This window comes from Nothobranchius furzeri, chromosome 9 (genome assembly GCF_043380555.1).
Source record: "Nothobranchius furzeri strain GRZ-AD chromosome 9, NfurGRZ-RIMD1, whole genome shotgun sequence".
NCBI lineage: Eukaryota > Metazoa > Chordata > Actinopteri > Cyprinodontiformes > Nothobranchiidae > Nothobranchius > Nothobranchius furzeri.
This window is the reverse complement of record NC_091749.1, coordinates 57,976,690-57,991,056: the sequence shown is the minus strand read 5'-3', so window position 1 is coordinate 57,991,056 and position 14,367 is coordinate 57,976,690. Positions and strand designations below refer to the sequence as shown.

The 14,367-nt window shown below is 43.0% G+C and overlaps 1 protein-coding gene and 1 long non-coding RNA gene across 3 annotated transcripts in view; both read left to right on the top strand.

The window, feature by feature from the left end:
* Nucleotides 1-6,862, top strand: part of LOC139071687 (uncharacterized) — a 34,842-nt gene extending 27,980 nt beyond the window's left edge. The window contains exon 3 of the long non-coding RNA XR_011521526.1: nt 6,332-6,862. This is a non-coding gene — a long non-coding RNA (uncharacterized lncRNA). The remainder of the gene's footprint in view (nt 1-6,331) is intronic.
* A 913-nt stretch (nt 6,863-7,775) lies between these two features.
* On the top strand, nt 7,776-12,300 carry cmtr2 (cap methyltransferase 2). Of its 2 annotated transcripts, none has more exons than XM_015952948.3 (3): nt 7,776-7,872; nt 9,407-10,666; nt 10,849-12,300. In XM_015952948.3, exons 2-3 carry the CDS (start codon nt 9,416-9,418, stop codon nt 11,875-11,877), a joined length of 2,280 nt encoding a protein of 759 aa, XP_015808434.3. In that variant the 5' UTR covers nt 7,776-7,872; nt 9,407-9,415; the 3' UTR covers nt 11,878-12,300. The 2 variants fall into 2 exon arrangements, with proteins under 2 accessions (XP_015808434.3, XP_015808435.3); XM_015952949.3 differs by having other exon boundaries at nt 7,800-7,872; nt 9,404-10,666.
* The last annotated feature ends 2,067 nt before the right edge of the window (nt 12,301-14,367 follow it).

Below are 14,367 nucleotides of genomic sequence, written 5' to 3'. Positions count from 1 at the left end.
TTGGCGTAAATCTTAGCAGGCTGCTGCTCTTTTTTTAAGTTTTTTTTTTGTGTGACTCGCCACAAAATCTGCAGAATACTGTGGCTCATTTTACAGAAAACACTTCTTCCCTTTCTCATCTGCCTCTGTTGTTTGGACCTTCACAAGGTGGTGTGAAGGATGGATGCTGCGATGGAGGGAGGGGGAGGGGGAGGATCAGAGGAAGGAGACGATACTTTATCACATCCCTGCAGAGCTGCACTGTTGATCCTGGAGAGAAAAGGAAAGAAGTGAAAACAGTGAGCTTAAGATGGCAGAAAATATGTTTGAGCTTACGTCCTGAAGAACGATTTCATACAAATATTCAGCAAACACATGAAGAGTCTGAAACAAATATGGAGGAAAACGCCTGTCATAAATCCTGAAGAGTATGAATAATAATAAGAGTGTTTCCAAGATTTGTCAGAGCTCTGAACCCTTAGAAGGAGTGAATGACGGCATTAATAATGAAGATTTGCAGGCAGATGAGAAAGACGATGATGGACGTTAATGAACTACTCTGATGGAAAAGTGTCACCTGAACATGAACTTAATTCTTTCTGATCACAAATGCTAATATTCACACACACATTCTGAATTAAAAGCAGGAGCACTGGCGTGTTGGCTTTGCATGCAGTGCCGGTGGATTGCAGATTATGGACGATCGTGCAATCCTGCTAATGGTGTATTCATGAAATTTAGATGAGTTAAAGTGGCATAATGCTGATATTTAACCTGGAAAGTGAAAACAAGGCGATGGAACGTCGCAGACCTCCCCAGGTGTTTAAGAGGCTTTTCGTTTCATTTTGGTTTCATTTGCTGAAAAGCAACAACGCCGCATCTTTGGGTTTATGTAGAATTATGCAGGATCACAAAGACAAATCCTGTTCAGCCTTAACATAAAAAGAGTCGATTAGTTCAAAAATAATAAAACAACAACCACCTATGGAGGCTTAGTACTGCTGAACATATATTTACATAAGTCCGTTTAAGTTCATGAATGCCAAAATTGTTTCTATTCTAACCAAAGTTTCTCCTTTTAACCACTTTTTTTTAAACACAACATCTCAGTGCACAAGCCGAGCAAACGGCCATTCAAGTGACACGTCACAGCTCCTCAGATCATGACTCAGCTCTGACCTGGTAGTTATTCCTAGCCAGCGGTTGGATTGCTGTATTATTAATGAGAACACTGATAAAAGATCTGCAGACACGCCTTTGTGCACACATTTCAGACAACGGAGATGCAAGACGAAAGAGGTTTGAGGTTAGTCAGCTGTGTTAAACCAGAAATAGTGACACAAAAGAGACTTCAGTGGGCTTTTTGCAAACAGGCAGTTTCACAAACCTTCACAGCCGAGCACTGAAACACCTCACAGGCTGGTCGGGCGGCATGACCCCAAATGACCTGTAAGATGAGGGAGTCAGTGACACTGAAGTGAGTTTAATGGAATTTGGGACATTTAAAGTTGTGTTTAACAGTTAATTGCTGCCAATTAGGCTGACAATCTAACAGCAGTACAGCCAAGACCAAAACGGATTCCTCCCATCTTACTGTTGCTCCAATTTCCCAAATTTCCCAACAGGTCACACAACAAAAACTTTTGCAAAGACATTTTTGCATTCTTGGTTGTTTATTCTGAGGTTGTTTACACGTGTGATAATGACCAGTTACAAGAATGTCTCAACGTATCTGTCAAATCATTTGTTTAATTTAAAAAATCAATTGTGGAGTAAAGGTTATAATGGTAAATGGCCTGTATTTGATATAGTGCCTTCTAGAGTCTTAGAGACCCCCAAGGTGCTTTACAAAACCCTTTCACACATTCGTACGCTGGTGGTGATGAGCTACAGTAGCCACAGCTGCCCTAGGGCGCACTGACTAGGCGAGACCGTGGTGGTGCCTACACCAGGGGCATGTCCAGGGAGTGGCCTGGGGTAGAACATGCCACCCTTGGAATCTGATTGGCCACCCCAGGCGCCACCACACTAATTTACATTTAAATAGGCTTTTCATTGTCCAAAAAAGGCTTGGAGGTAAAACAAAAATAGCATAACCATTGGTGCCACCCATGCACAAAGTAGTGCCTCACCTGGGCCACCCCATTTTAAAAGATCTGGACACGCCACTGACCTACACATGCACCACCAGTCCATTCAACCACCAGCAGGGGGCAAGATAGTTGAGATGCTTGCCCAAGGACATAACAAGTGTAACTGACTGAGCAGGGTCTCAAACCTACAACCTTAGATTGACAGCACTGATCTTGGTTGTGCTTAACTCATCAGTCTGACCAACTCGATGTGTAAAATACTGATGTTTAACTTTTACACCTCAAAATGGTTGAAAATTACTTTAAAATATGCTGTTTGTCCCTCAGTAAACCTGTAATCGGCTTTTCAGGCGAGGTTAAACAATATTTGTAAAAAGTGATCATTATGGCTTATGGGATGGTGTTTTTGTCATGCCAGTGTGCAGTTTCTAACATTGATGCTCCAATTCATTCACAAGCTAACATTAATCCAACAAACTCAGGGAGTCCAGAGTAACTGCAAACACAAAAGCCTTTAAGAGGAGTTAGCCTCATGCTTCTCTGAGAGTCACGTGAGGTTCATGTGATAAGACACTCATGTTGGAGAGAAAGCGTGGGGGTGGGAGCATCTTTTATGAAACATTTGCCTAAATAATATGAATGCTTCAAATGCAGCTGTGCAACTGAGTTTGCTCACTGAAATTCTGCCCCTGGCTTTTCTCTTCTCTCATGCAGCGATAAAAAAAAATCGGCTGCTGAATTAACATGACCAACTGCATCCAGCAAGAAGAACGGATGGTGCAAAGCCACAGAAGAACCTTGTAATTAATCTTAGATTCACAAATAATCCTAAACACATTAACAGCTGCTGCACAACGATGATTGTGTCCACCAAGTGACCTTCATAAGCTGTTGGATCTGCCCGTTTCCTGTGTGCTTAATCAAACATCAACGATGGGTTGACCTACCTGACAGATGACTAATGTACCTGACCTGATGAGAACAAAGCTTTAAATACTGAAGAATGTGCAGAGAACGCAAAGAGAAGCTGAAGGAGGTGATCACTAAAAGCGTTCGATGAGCTGGTGTGCTGAATGACAATAGTGATGAGATAAAGGGAGCCATGGGCCTGCAGGGAGTGGCTGAGAATACAAATAAATCCATGCTTGAAGTGGGTGAAATGCATTAATGCCACTTATTTAGGCTACAACAGGGTTACTATTTGTTATTTTATTCATGGGAATCAAATCTTCCACAGTTTCTTTGATTTTTTTTTTCTGTTTTTCACACAAAAAATAAAAACTGCTAAAGGCGATACAAAAGTTACATCATTTAAAGGGCATTTGCAGCTTAAGTCAACAAATCATTTCTGTCTTGAATATCCAGAAGGCTGTTCTGTCATTTCTGCACCGATAACAACGCAGTGACTCTTGTTCATCTATAATTATCTGCTTTAGCTGACATCTGCTGAAGTTCACCACCAGCAAAATGTCCAACAAACTCTTTATCTGTTTAGAATAAGAGGAAAAACTCTGCAGAAACACATCACCAGAAAAATACCTTTGCTTCGTTGCTGATGTTATTCTATGATCAGCATCTTAAACTGCATAATTATATGCTTTACGGGACAACAAAAACCAATGTTGTTGGTAGGAATGAATATCACGGTGCGATTATCCGTGTGGAAGCACACATGTGCAATAAATTAGCATCTCCGGGCTTCTCTCTGCCACATTTTTGCTTTTGTGTTAATACGGCTGAGCAGCAGTCAGAATGGGAGAGTACAGCGTGTGCAAAATAGAGTGACACGGTGCCTCATTGTAGTAATCAGACATTTTTTATCAGATGCGCTACAGTATGCATTTGTGGGCGACTACAGTGTGATCGCCAGCGATAAAACAAACCCAGGGGCCAAAATGCTGCAAACAGATAAAGCAGAATCCGGTTTGAGGTCCATCCGGCAGATTGTGCTGTGATTTTCTTGTGCACAGCTCCACCAGAGATAAACACCTTACCGAAACAGTAAACTGCATCATCACTTTCTGCACACCACAAGTTCAGGGACCAAATATGCATCGTATCCACTTCCCATTGCAGGAGAGAGGAGCTAAACTCAACACAATGCAGCACAAACAAACTCTCAAACTTGACTTGCTGTTTCACACCACTGAGTTGTGCTTTTCTTGAGGTTTGTCAAGTGTTTAGGGAGAAAGTCACCTCCCTGCAGGCAAATAGGGAAGTACAATCTCCCCCATCCACAGGGAGCAATTAGGATTTTGGACTTTCTGAGCTTACTGCTGCAAAAACAACCCCACCACAAGGATTAGTCCCACCTGAGAACGTAAAAAAATCCTTTCTGCTCATGATGCAAGAGTGAATCTTCTGATAGCCCAAGGCTGTGGATTTATGCATCAAGAAAGAGAGGAAACAATAGGAATGCTGTGTAGGATGACAAGCATATATCAGGAAAAACTGGTGAAATCAACAGATGTGGCTTCTGTTAAGAATAATTTTAGCCAAATTACTCTGCAGAAACTTTGCAGGCAGTCAAAAACAAATAAAATGAGTTTGTGCCTTAAAGTGCAAAGAATACCATCAATTGTCTATAATCCCATATCATTTGGGGCAGCAGTAGCTCAGGTGGTAGAGCGGGTTGCCTCATGATCGGAGGGTCATGGGTTCGATTCCAGCTCCCGCCAGGGGTATCCTGCTGTTGTGTCCTTGGGCAAGACACTTCACCCAACTTGCCTGTATTAGTGGTGGTCAGAGGGGCCGACGGCGCCAAATGGCAGCTTCGCCTCTGTCAGACCTCCCCAGGGCGGCTGTGGCTACAAGTAGCTTACCATCACTAGCAGTGTGTGAATGTGAGAGTGTGTGAAAGCGTCTTTGGGTATCTAGAAAAGCGCTATATAAGTTCAATGCATTATTATTATTATCATCCTGATGACACTGAAAGGAAAAATCCAAGCAATCACTTCAGTCACCAAGTTGTTTTGCAGAAAGAAAAAAAAGTGGATCAGAGTGGGAGTTTTCTTCTAAGCACAGATCACAACTGATTTAAAGGCTCGTGTCGCGCCCCAGTCTGCACCCACCACCCTTCATCATCAATGTTTCAGGGAGGAGAAATATGAATCTGTGCAGACAAACATGGATCACACGCATGGAGGGAGAAAATCTCCAGGGGGTGCAGAGATGTAATGAATCACAGCTCGGTGACAGGCCTCCGTATTCAAGTGCATGGAAGCAAAACGTGTGCAGTGACAGTGCTGCAGACAAACCTGAGCAAACACATCTTTAGATGGGAGCGTGCTGTTTACACACTAAATGACAAGTGTCCCTGTGGCCAGATTTGGGCCCTTTGACCCACAACTCTGCCTTTTATTGAATCAGTTTGCTTCAGCGGGTGACCTGAAGTCAATTGGTATGAGACCATAAAACTGAAATAGAGAGGACAAGTGCCAGAATAATGCTCAGCAGCTAAAGTTAATATCCTCAAAACTGAAACTGTTTGGGAGGGGCTTAAACTACATGCGAACATAATTTTAAACACCACAAAAAGAACACATCCCACCTAGTTTCTTAAACTTAACCCATAAAACAAGCAAGGATCAGAGGAGGAACTGGAATATAGTGTTTTGGAGAGTAAACAGAGATGACATCCAATTGCAGCTCAGCACCAGATGAGGTTAATTGGTTATTTTTCTTGATTATGAAAAGAAAATGCCTGTCAAGCAAACAGGAAGATTTCAGACTTTCTGCTCTCTAATCCATGCAGACTCCTTGAATTTATCCCAAACTTCAAATGGAACCAAATAATGTTTTACATACATGAAATTAGGATTACTTTAATTCTTAGAAACTAGCTGTTTTTCGTTAGTGAGATTAATGAAAAATAATTAAAAACTAGTGTGTACTAAACTGTTGTCACAGCAGGTTACAGTATAGAATTCTAACTGCATTTGGAAACACGTTATAGATTACTAGCTTGTTGGTATTTTGTGAGATCATTTAAAATTCCAAGATACTCCCAAATGCTGCAGATGACAGCCGGATCAGCGAGTGTTCAGCCGAGTTCTGGAGCGGTGGCTCTGGGTCGTCAGTCAGAAAATCCGTCAGCTGCAACTCCAACTTCAGAAGCTGCTCGAGCAGGAGTGTTGACACAAATTATGATTTGTTCATGAGCCTGTTTACATTGTAAATTATTTGCTTGTATCCACCAGATGTGATGCGCCCCCTTCTTTTTCCAACTCAGATGCTGATATGTGTTGTCTGTTTTTCAGATGATCCATCTTTTGTGAGGGGAGGGGGTTCTGCAGAAAAGAGAGGTAGCTGTCAGACAGCAGCTGTATGGAGGAAAAGAGAGACGTTTTAGCATCACTGCAGCGTCGCTGTGACAATGAGCAGATGTTTGACGTGATTGCTTAATGCCGTGTTTATTTCTATTCTGCTCCTCGTCCAGTTGGAGATAAAACTGTCAATTTCATTCATCCTGTGCAGCAATTCTTTGCCGTTCCGCAGCATGCAGACTGTAAAGACTCTGTATCCACTTAGTTTTTTACAATTCACCAAACAGTTTCATTAATTGTATTTTATCAAAATTAGCAGGATCATCTCTAATTGGCAAGGTGATAGTTAGAATTGAATTGTAATTTAAAGCACTTTATCTTAGGCCAAGCTGAACAGGCTGATTAATTAACACTAATGTTGCCACAAGATTGCAGATTGTGAATAAGGGTGCATTTCACACAGGCCATTGATGATTTGAGTAAAATTGAGATGCTTTAGCTTCAGATATTAAAAGGACTGAATAATTTCTTCTTTGTTTGTTTTTTCTTCTACATTCACACAACATCTGGCTAAACATCTGCTTCAGTGACAGTGTCATCAACAGACTGAGCTAACATGAAACATGCTCAGTGACGTGAATATTTTTAGATGCACTCCCTTTGTAAAACAGACAAGTGTGACATGATAAACCATGTATGCAAAGAAGATGAGTGTTGAATTTTAAGTTGAACTGAACTTTTTTTCTCCCTACAACAATAATCAGGTGACATCATGCTGCAGGTAGTCTTGCTAAAAATAAACATTGAATACTTATATTCTTTGAGCACTGAGACAGAACTTTATTAATAATTTACAAATTCTGCTGTTTAAACTGTTGCTTATGCCCAAGAACATTATTTATCCATTTAGTATTATTATTATTATTGCATTAGAACGGTTTATGAAAAATGTGCCCACATTTACAAACTAATGTTGTCTTAAGAAGAAACTATATTTTCTTTAGCAATTTTCAATATAAAAATCACAAAGTGTTTCACAAGAACAAAAACAAAAAGAAAAGAAAAATAATAAAAACAATTATACATAATAAAATTGAGGAGAAGTAACAATTTTAAGAAAATAATATGAGAAAAAAATAAGAAAGAAGTAATCAGTGGATCCTGAAAAAGAGCAGAATTGGTAGAACGAGCAAAAGGAAAAAAATAATATTGTATTAGTGTCATAATAATAATAATGAAAAAATAGTTTTCTGGAATTCTGTCTTTCTTCTTGTTATCCTTTAAAACTGCTACCTGCCCCATTAGCACCAAAACACCATGCTCTAGGATGTAATCATTGGATTTATTTTATTTCTAATTTACAGAAGAATTAAAAAAGAAGAAAATTTAGAGAAAAAAATACTCGTATCTCCAAAAACACAGGTACCTCTTTAAGAGTAACAAGCGCCACTCCTAGCACGCATGCGCATGACTGATTCTTTCTCAGTCACGTGATCAGGAAGTTCCGTTGACTGCGTAGTGAGTCTTTTAGCTCGGTGAGTTTCAGTGTTTTCGGGTTGTTTTGTAACTTGTCAGCAGATCGCGGAGAAACAAGGATTGTTTTCATAAAGCATACGCTTTTAAAAGCATGCTGTGAAAAAGGGTTCCGTAAAGACAAGCCGGTGTTTGAGCTGCGCCCGTAGTGTTGTAAACATTTTGAATTAAACTTTATTGTTGCAAACTTCACTAAGCTGGGCGGACACTGTGCGACTTTTTCACTCGTAGCACTCAGCTTCAGCTTAAGCCGGGCGTACACTGTGCGACTTTTTCACTCGCAGCGTTCAGCTTCAGCTCAAACTGTACGACTTCCTCGCAGAGCAGATCTCACGAGTTGTGTGCTCACACTGTACGACCCAATTCTCGCATGCGACCTGACTGCTCACACTGTACGTCTGGTAGCAACACGTCGGCCCCAAAATGTGCTAAAAATAGCAGTTTTTACACAACACGTCAGACTTTTTTGTCTTGCCTGTTGTCCTTCGGGAGTGCTGCAGGAGGACACACAGGGATTTATGGGGGTTGGATGAGGAAAACGAAATAAAGAAAGTGAATCTGTGTTTTATGATCAGTTTAATTTGACATGAACACGACAAACACGCTTTCTTGACAATCTTTGTGAGTAAAAAAACGTGTAGAAACAAAAACGAACAGCGTGTGTTATTAGGGAAATAGCGAGCGACCGGCCGGCGTTGATGCAGGATTGCGCGCGCATGCGCCGTGAGCGGTTCTGATACTTTTTGGATCGTAGCTGCTCGCAGCGCCGCTTCAACAGTGCGATACCCTCACGAGGGACGAGCGAAATATTGAACACACCAGAAGTCCCTGCGACCTCACGACTGCTGATCGGCGGCTGGTCACGTGGTGTTAATCGCCTCTCGTAACCCCCTGTACACTACACGACCGCTCGGCGCAAAACTCGCCCCGATGTCGTGGCTTCTCGCACGACTGGAAAATCGGCTCAAAAAAGTGAAAAAGTCGCACAGTGTACGCCCGGCTTCAGACTGTACGACTTCCTCGCAGGGCAGATCTCACGAGTCATGCGCTCACACTGCACGACCCAGTTCTGATCTGCTGCTGCGATCTGACTGCTGTACGTCTGGTAGCAACACGTCGGACCTAAAAAATATGCTAAAAATAGCAGTTTTTACACAACACGTCAGACTTTTTTGTCTTGTTTTGCCTGTTGTCCTTGGGCCCCCTGTGTTTTGTTCAAAATAATAAACGGTATCAAATATTATTACTATAAATGTCATAGAATTTTAAGCATAGCTTATTAAAGTTTTTGTTTTTTAACCTATTAGGATGAACCTGGACTGTAGATCTGACTTTTTTGAGGTCTTACTGAATTTCTTCTGAAACACAACAGCAATACTTACAGTGTAATCCACAAAAAAACATCCCTAAAACCAGCAAAAACACACCTTGTAAATGGTAAACATTCTGCTGGATTCCATCAGGAAAGAGTAAATAATCCATATTTGCCCTTTAGTGATTGGATTTCTACTACTTTTTGTTGTTATTTCTCAGCAGGTGTGGAGGATGAGCTCAGGTAATGGCACTAGGAGGAAAGTTGGCAAGCAGCAGCACCTCTGCAGCCTGGTGGCTTCTGATAGAGAGACACAAGCAGAGATCCAAAGTATTTTTAAGAAAGTTCGGACTTATGTGAAGCCATCCAGTGGGGAGTGGAGCCTCCCCGACCCAAATGTTGCTCTCAAACATCCAGCCAAGCAGCACAAACATCTGCAAGAGCTGAAGCTGTCTCTGAACACGGTGAAGAACCAGCTCAGTGACAAGAACATACAGGTGTGGCATCAACACACCAACTCTACCAATCGAGCTGGAAAAGTGATCAATGCCGTTCGTTGTGCTGCCAACGCTGAGATCTGCACTCAGGCCTGGTGCAAGTTCTATGAGATCCTGGGAACTTTTAACCTTCTTCCAGAGGAGGATATTCAGAATGGTGAGCTGAATTCGGTGCACCTGTGTGAAGCTCCTGGTGCCTTTATAACAGCTCTGAATCACTACATGAAAACCAGTGAGTCCACACGTTACTGTGACTGGAGCTGGGCCGCCAACACTCTGAATCCATACCACGAGGCCAACGGCGGGAGCGCAACCATCGCAGATGATCGGTTAATCGCCAACACACTGCCCTGGTGGTTCTTTGGCTCAGACAACACAGGGAACATCATGATCCAGAAACACCTGCTGGATCTGCAGACGTTTGTGTCAAACATGCGTAGAGTTGGTTTGGTGACTGCAGATGGGAGTTTCGACTGTCAGGAGAACCCGGATGAACAGGAAGCTCTGGTGGCGTCACTTCATTACTGCGAGGTCACAGCTGCACTGCTGCTCCTGAGCTCCGGTGGCTCCTTTGTGCTGAAGATGTTCACCATATATGAGCACTCTTCAGTCTGCTTACTTTACCTGCTGAACTGCTGTTTCCACACCGTTAACGTCTTCAAACCTGCCACCAGCAAATCAGGAAACTCTGAAGTTTACATCGTGTGTCTGAACTACCTCAGCAAAGAGGCCGTGAGGCCTCTGCTCTCAAAACTGATTCGTAATTATGGACCAACTATGGCTGACCGCGAGGCCCTTTTTCCCACTTTTCTTATCCCAGAATCATTTCTGAAGCAGCATGAGGAGGTGTGCTCATACTTCCACAGTCTGCAGGTGGAGACGATCAGAGAAAACCTGCAGCTGTTTGAAAGAGTAACAGCAGAGCAGAGGCAGTGTCTCGAACACACCAGGGACTTGGTAGCTCAGGAGTACCTGCAGCGCTTCCAGGTAGGACGTTTCAAAACGTGGTTAAAAACTTGGAGATTTCTGATGTTTTAATGAAAGTTTGACTATTAGCTAAGGTGTTTTTTTTTTGTTTTTTTGATCTCAGATATTTTCAGATATTTTAACTGCAGAAGAAACTCTTTAAATGTTTGATATGAAGGTGATCGTTTTGTTTCTCTGTGCAGGTGAGCTTTCTTCCACGAAGTCGATGGGTTTCTCGTAACACGGTGAGTCCCGCCTGCTGCAGCGTGTCGGCCGGACGACCTCTGGGACAGAAGAAGCAGACAGGGTCATTCAACGAGCGGAGGGAGCTGCAGACCCTGAACTGGAGGGAGCGGTTTAAGAGGAGCTGCGATGGCACCTGGATACAGAGTCACTACTCTGAGGAAAGCAAGACAGGCTGTGTGTTAGACGGACCTCTGTCCAGCTGCCTCATAGATTCATGGTACATCATCACCGGAGCTGCGCTGCCTGCTGTCAGAAACTCTCCATTCTGTGACGTAGGGCTGTTGAACCATTTGAATGAAGCCTTGCTGAACACGGATGTAGACTGGACCCTTGTGTCCCCCTGTGACTCTTGTCGTCCACTTTCTGCAGCTTCCATTTTGTCTGAAGCTGCATTTCAGACTAGGTCTTTGAGAAGCAAAATGAAGAAACAGTGTCTGGTGTTTGGCAGCAGCTCTGTGTGGACTCCCAGTGAGAATCAAGTGGAGGATTTGACTCTGAGGTTCTGTGCAGAGCCTTCACCTCCTCAGAGAGGCTGTGTCTTGCTCCACGATGGGGAGCCCCTGTACCAGCAGCAGCTTTTAGGTTGTGTGATGTTTTCCCTGCAAACGCTGAACTCTGGCGATGCCTTGCTTCTACCCGTGTTTTCGGCCCTCACTCGTGTCACTGCAGCCATTGTGCTCTGCCTGCACGCCTGTTTCGGCTATGTGTCGTACAGGTGTCCACTTCCCTCAGGTGTGGTCGGGGCGTTGCTTTTGTGTGTCGGCTTCTGCCCCAAAGCCGCAGCTCAGGTGCTTCCTGTTCTAACTAAAGTCCAGAGCTGCATGAGTCAGATATTAGGTGGAGAGGAAGACATGGGTGAAGCTGACAGACAGGTGCTGCAGTTTGTTCCCATGGAAGAGCTGCTCACTGGTGGGCTGACTGAGTTCCTACAGAACATGAACTATGAGATCAACCATCAGAAGCTGCATCTGCTCTTCCAGTCATAGTCCATTATGACAGTCAGACACTAAATAGACACATTTTTATGAATCAGTGCAGCTGAAAACAAGATGGAAGCATCTGCTTCTTGGGTTCTTTTTTGAATTTCACTTCTTACGACGTAAACTAGAAACTAAATGTTCTTAACAATGCATTTATGAATTATTTGGGTGTTATAATTATTAAGTAATTTTATTCAGTAGCTTTTACTGAAACCCGTAAAAGGCAAGAAGAGGAAAACCATGCATCCTGTCATCTGATCCACAGGATAAACCATACGTGAAGCTTTAGGAAATGCATCCATGTGACTGCACTAATCTGAATCAGTCTGGATTTTCACATAATTGTAATCATCTTTTTACTGTTGAAACAGCAAACTTTAATTTCATATTATTATTTTTTTTCATTTTAAATAAAACTTTTCTCATAGATGTGAGCAGCCACTTATTTTGGTTTGTCATTTAAAGGACTTCAAACTAAAATTCAGATCATGCTAAAACTTTGACAAATCATGCACAGTTGTGCTGTGGGTTTGTGTTTGGGTAGAATTAACTCAGAATGGGACATCATTACTTTTAGTGCCTCATCAGTGAACCTCACCTTTTGGGGGTGCGTTGAGTTAAAACTTCATGCAACAGAAAACCTAAAAGGTTCTGTGCAGAAACTCAAGATGTCATAAAATTGTCAGCTTTGATAAAAACACTGAATTGTAAAAAAATAAAAATAAAAAGTCTAATGTAAGAATGACCATCTTAAACTGCACTCTGAATAGAAAGTCTTTGCGACATCTGCCCTTGGGCTACAGAGGAAGGCTTAGGGGCCGAGGTGGGACTGGCTGCAGCCGGGCTCATGGTAACTGGAGACGCTACAGCTTTGCCGGGTTTGGGAGCTGTCGGAGGCCCGCGAGGCTTCGGTGATACTGGAGGAGGAACACGCTTTGGCTCTAGACAGAGAAAATGGCAGAAAATATTTTGAATTGAATTAAAACAAAACCAATTGGGTTATAGGTAGGAACAACCTGACATTACTCCTTTAATCTACTAGCATCAAGCTGACAGGGATGCAGGAGACTAACCTCACTCAAACCTCAGAGCGTCAAACACAAAGACACTGATCTAAAAGAGCTACGAAGCACCAGAGTCATGCTAAAACACTTAGCTACAAATCTTCTGATTGGCTTCAACAAGAGAGTGACTCTAATGCATAGTCCTTTTCATACATAAACATGTGGAAATATGTAGAGTTTAGGGTCCAGACGTTGACTCTTACACTTCAGGATGTGATGTTTTGTAGGGCGGAGGATGAAGCTCTTACCTAACATGTATGTGATGACACATTTGTGTTGGTTGGTATCATGTGTTTGTTAAAGGGATACTAAGCAGATTTGCTTGCTTTTAGCACCCCCTAGTGTCCGTTATTTATTCTCTGTGGTCAAACCATCGACATACATATATGGACAATGGGTTTCCATAGCCTCCAATAACATGTTTTTGTACTAAAATGGGAGGTGGCCACCACCACCATTTTGACCGTGTCACAGGTTCCGTCAAGCCCAGACAATTCCATAAAAGGGAAGAGAGGAGGAGCTGAGGGTGGGGCTTTAAGGCTGGGATCAACTGACGACACCCGGTCGAACTAGCTACAAGCTAACCCAAAGCTAACACGGAGGTGGGAGCTAAGCTAACGGAGGTAGCAACCTAGCTACAACCAGAGTTAACTGCACAACACCAGAGCTTCTGAGTCAGAGATACGCTGGGCTGACCGCTGGGTAAAACCGGGTGGAACACAGAGGTCTCCGAGACCTCCTCAAGCCGACAGCCGCACAGCAGACAAGCGCCGCTGCGATCTGAGATACGCAGAGCTGCCGCTGGGGAGAACCGGGTGGTAAGGTTTCCATCCCAGAGCTCCACAAGCCGGCAGCCCACGCAGCACACAGAAGCCGTGATCAGACATAGATGCGCCGGGCTGCGGGGAGGTGAGAACGGGTGGAAAACAGAGGTCTCCCGAGAGCTCCACAATCCGATAGTCGGAACCCAGCTCCACCAACATGTTATATTTCAACCGATTTTCTAAAGTGCAGCATTATGTTAAATGCACTGGGTTTTACCCTATTACATTTAAATTTCATGGTTAAACAACACCATGAAAGGTGTTAAAATCTAAGCTCGGCAGTGACCTAAAATACATAATATAATTTTACATACATACATACATACATACATACATACAAATACATACATACATACATACATAAATACATAAATATAATTTTACTTACCGAAACCCCAGTGCATTTAACATAATGCTGCACTTTAGAAAATGGGTTGAAATATAACATGTTGGTGGAGCTGGATTCCAACTATCGGCTTGTGGAGCTCTTGGGAGACCGATGTTTTCCACCCGTTTCTCCCCTCCCCGCAGCCCGGTGCATCTCTGTCTGATTGCGGCTTCTGTGTGCTGCGTGGGCTGACGGCTGGTTCTCCCCGCAGCTCGGCGCA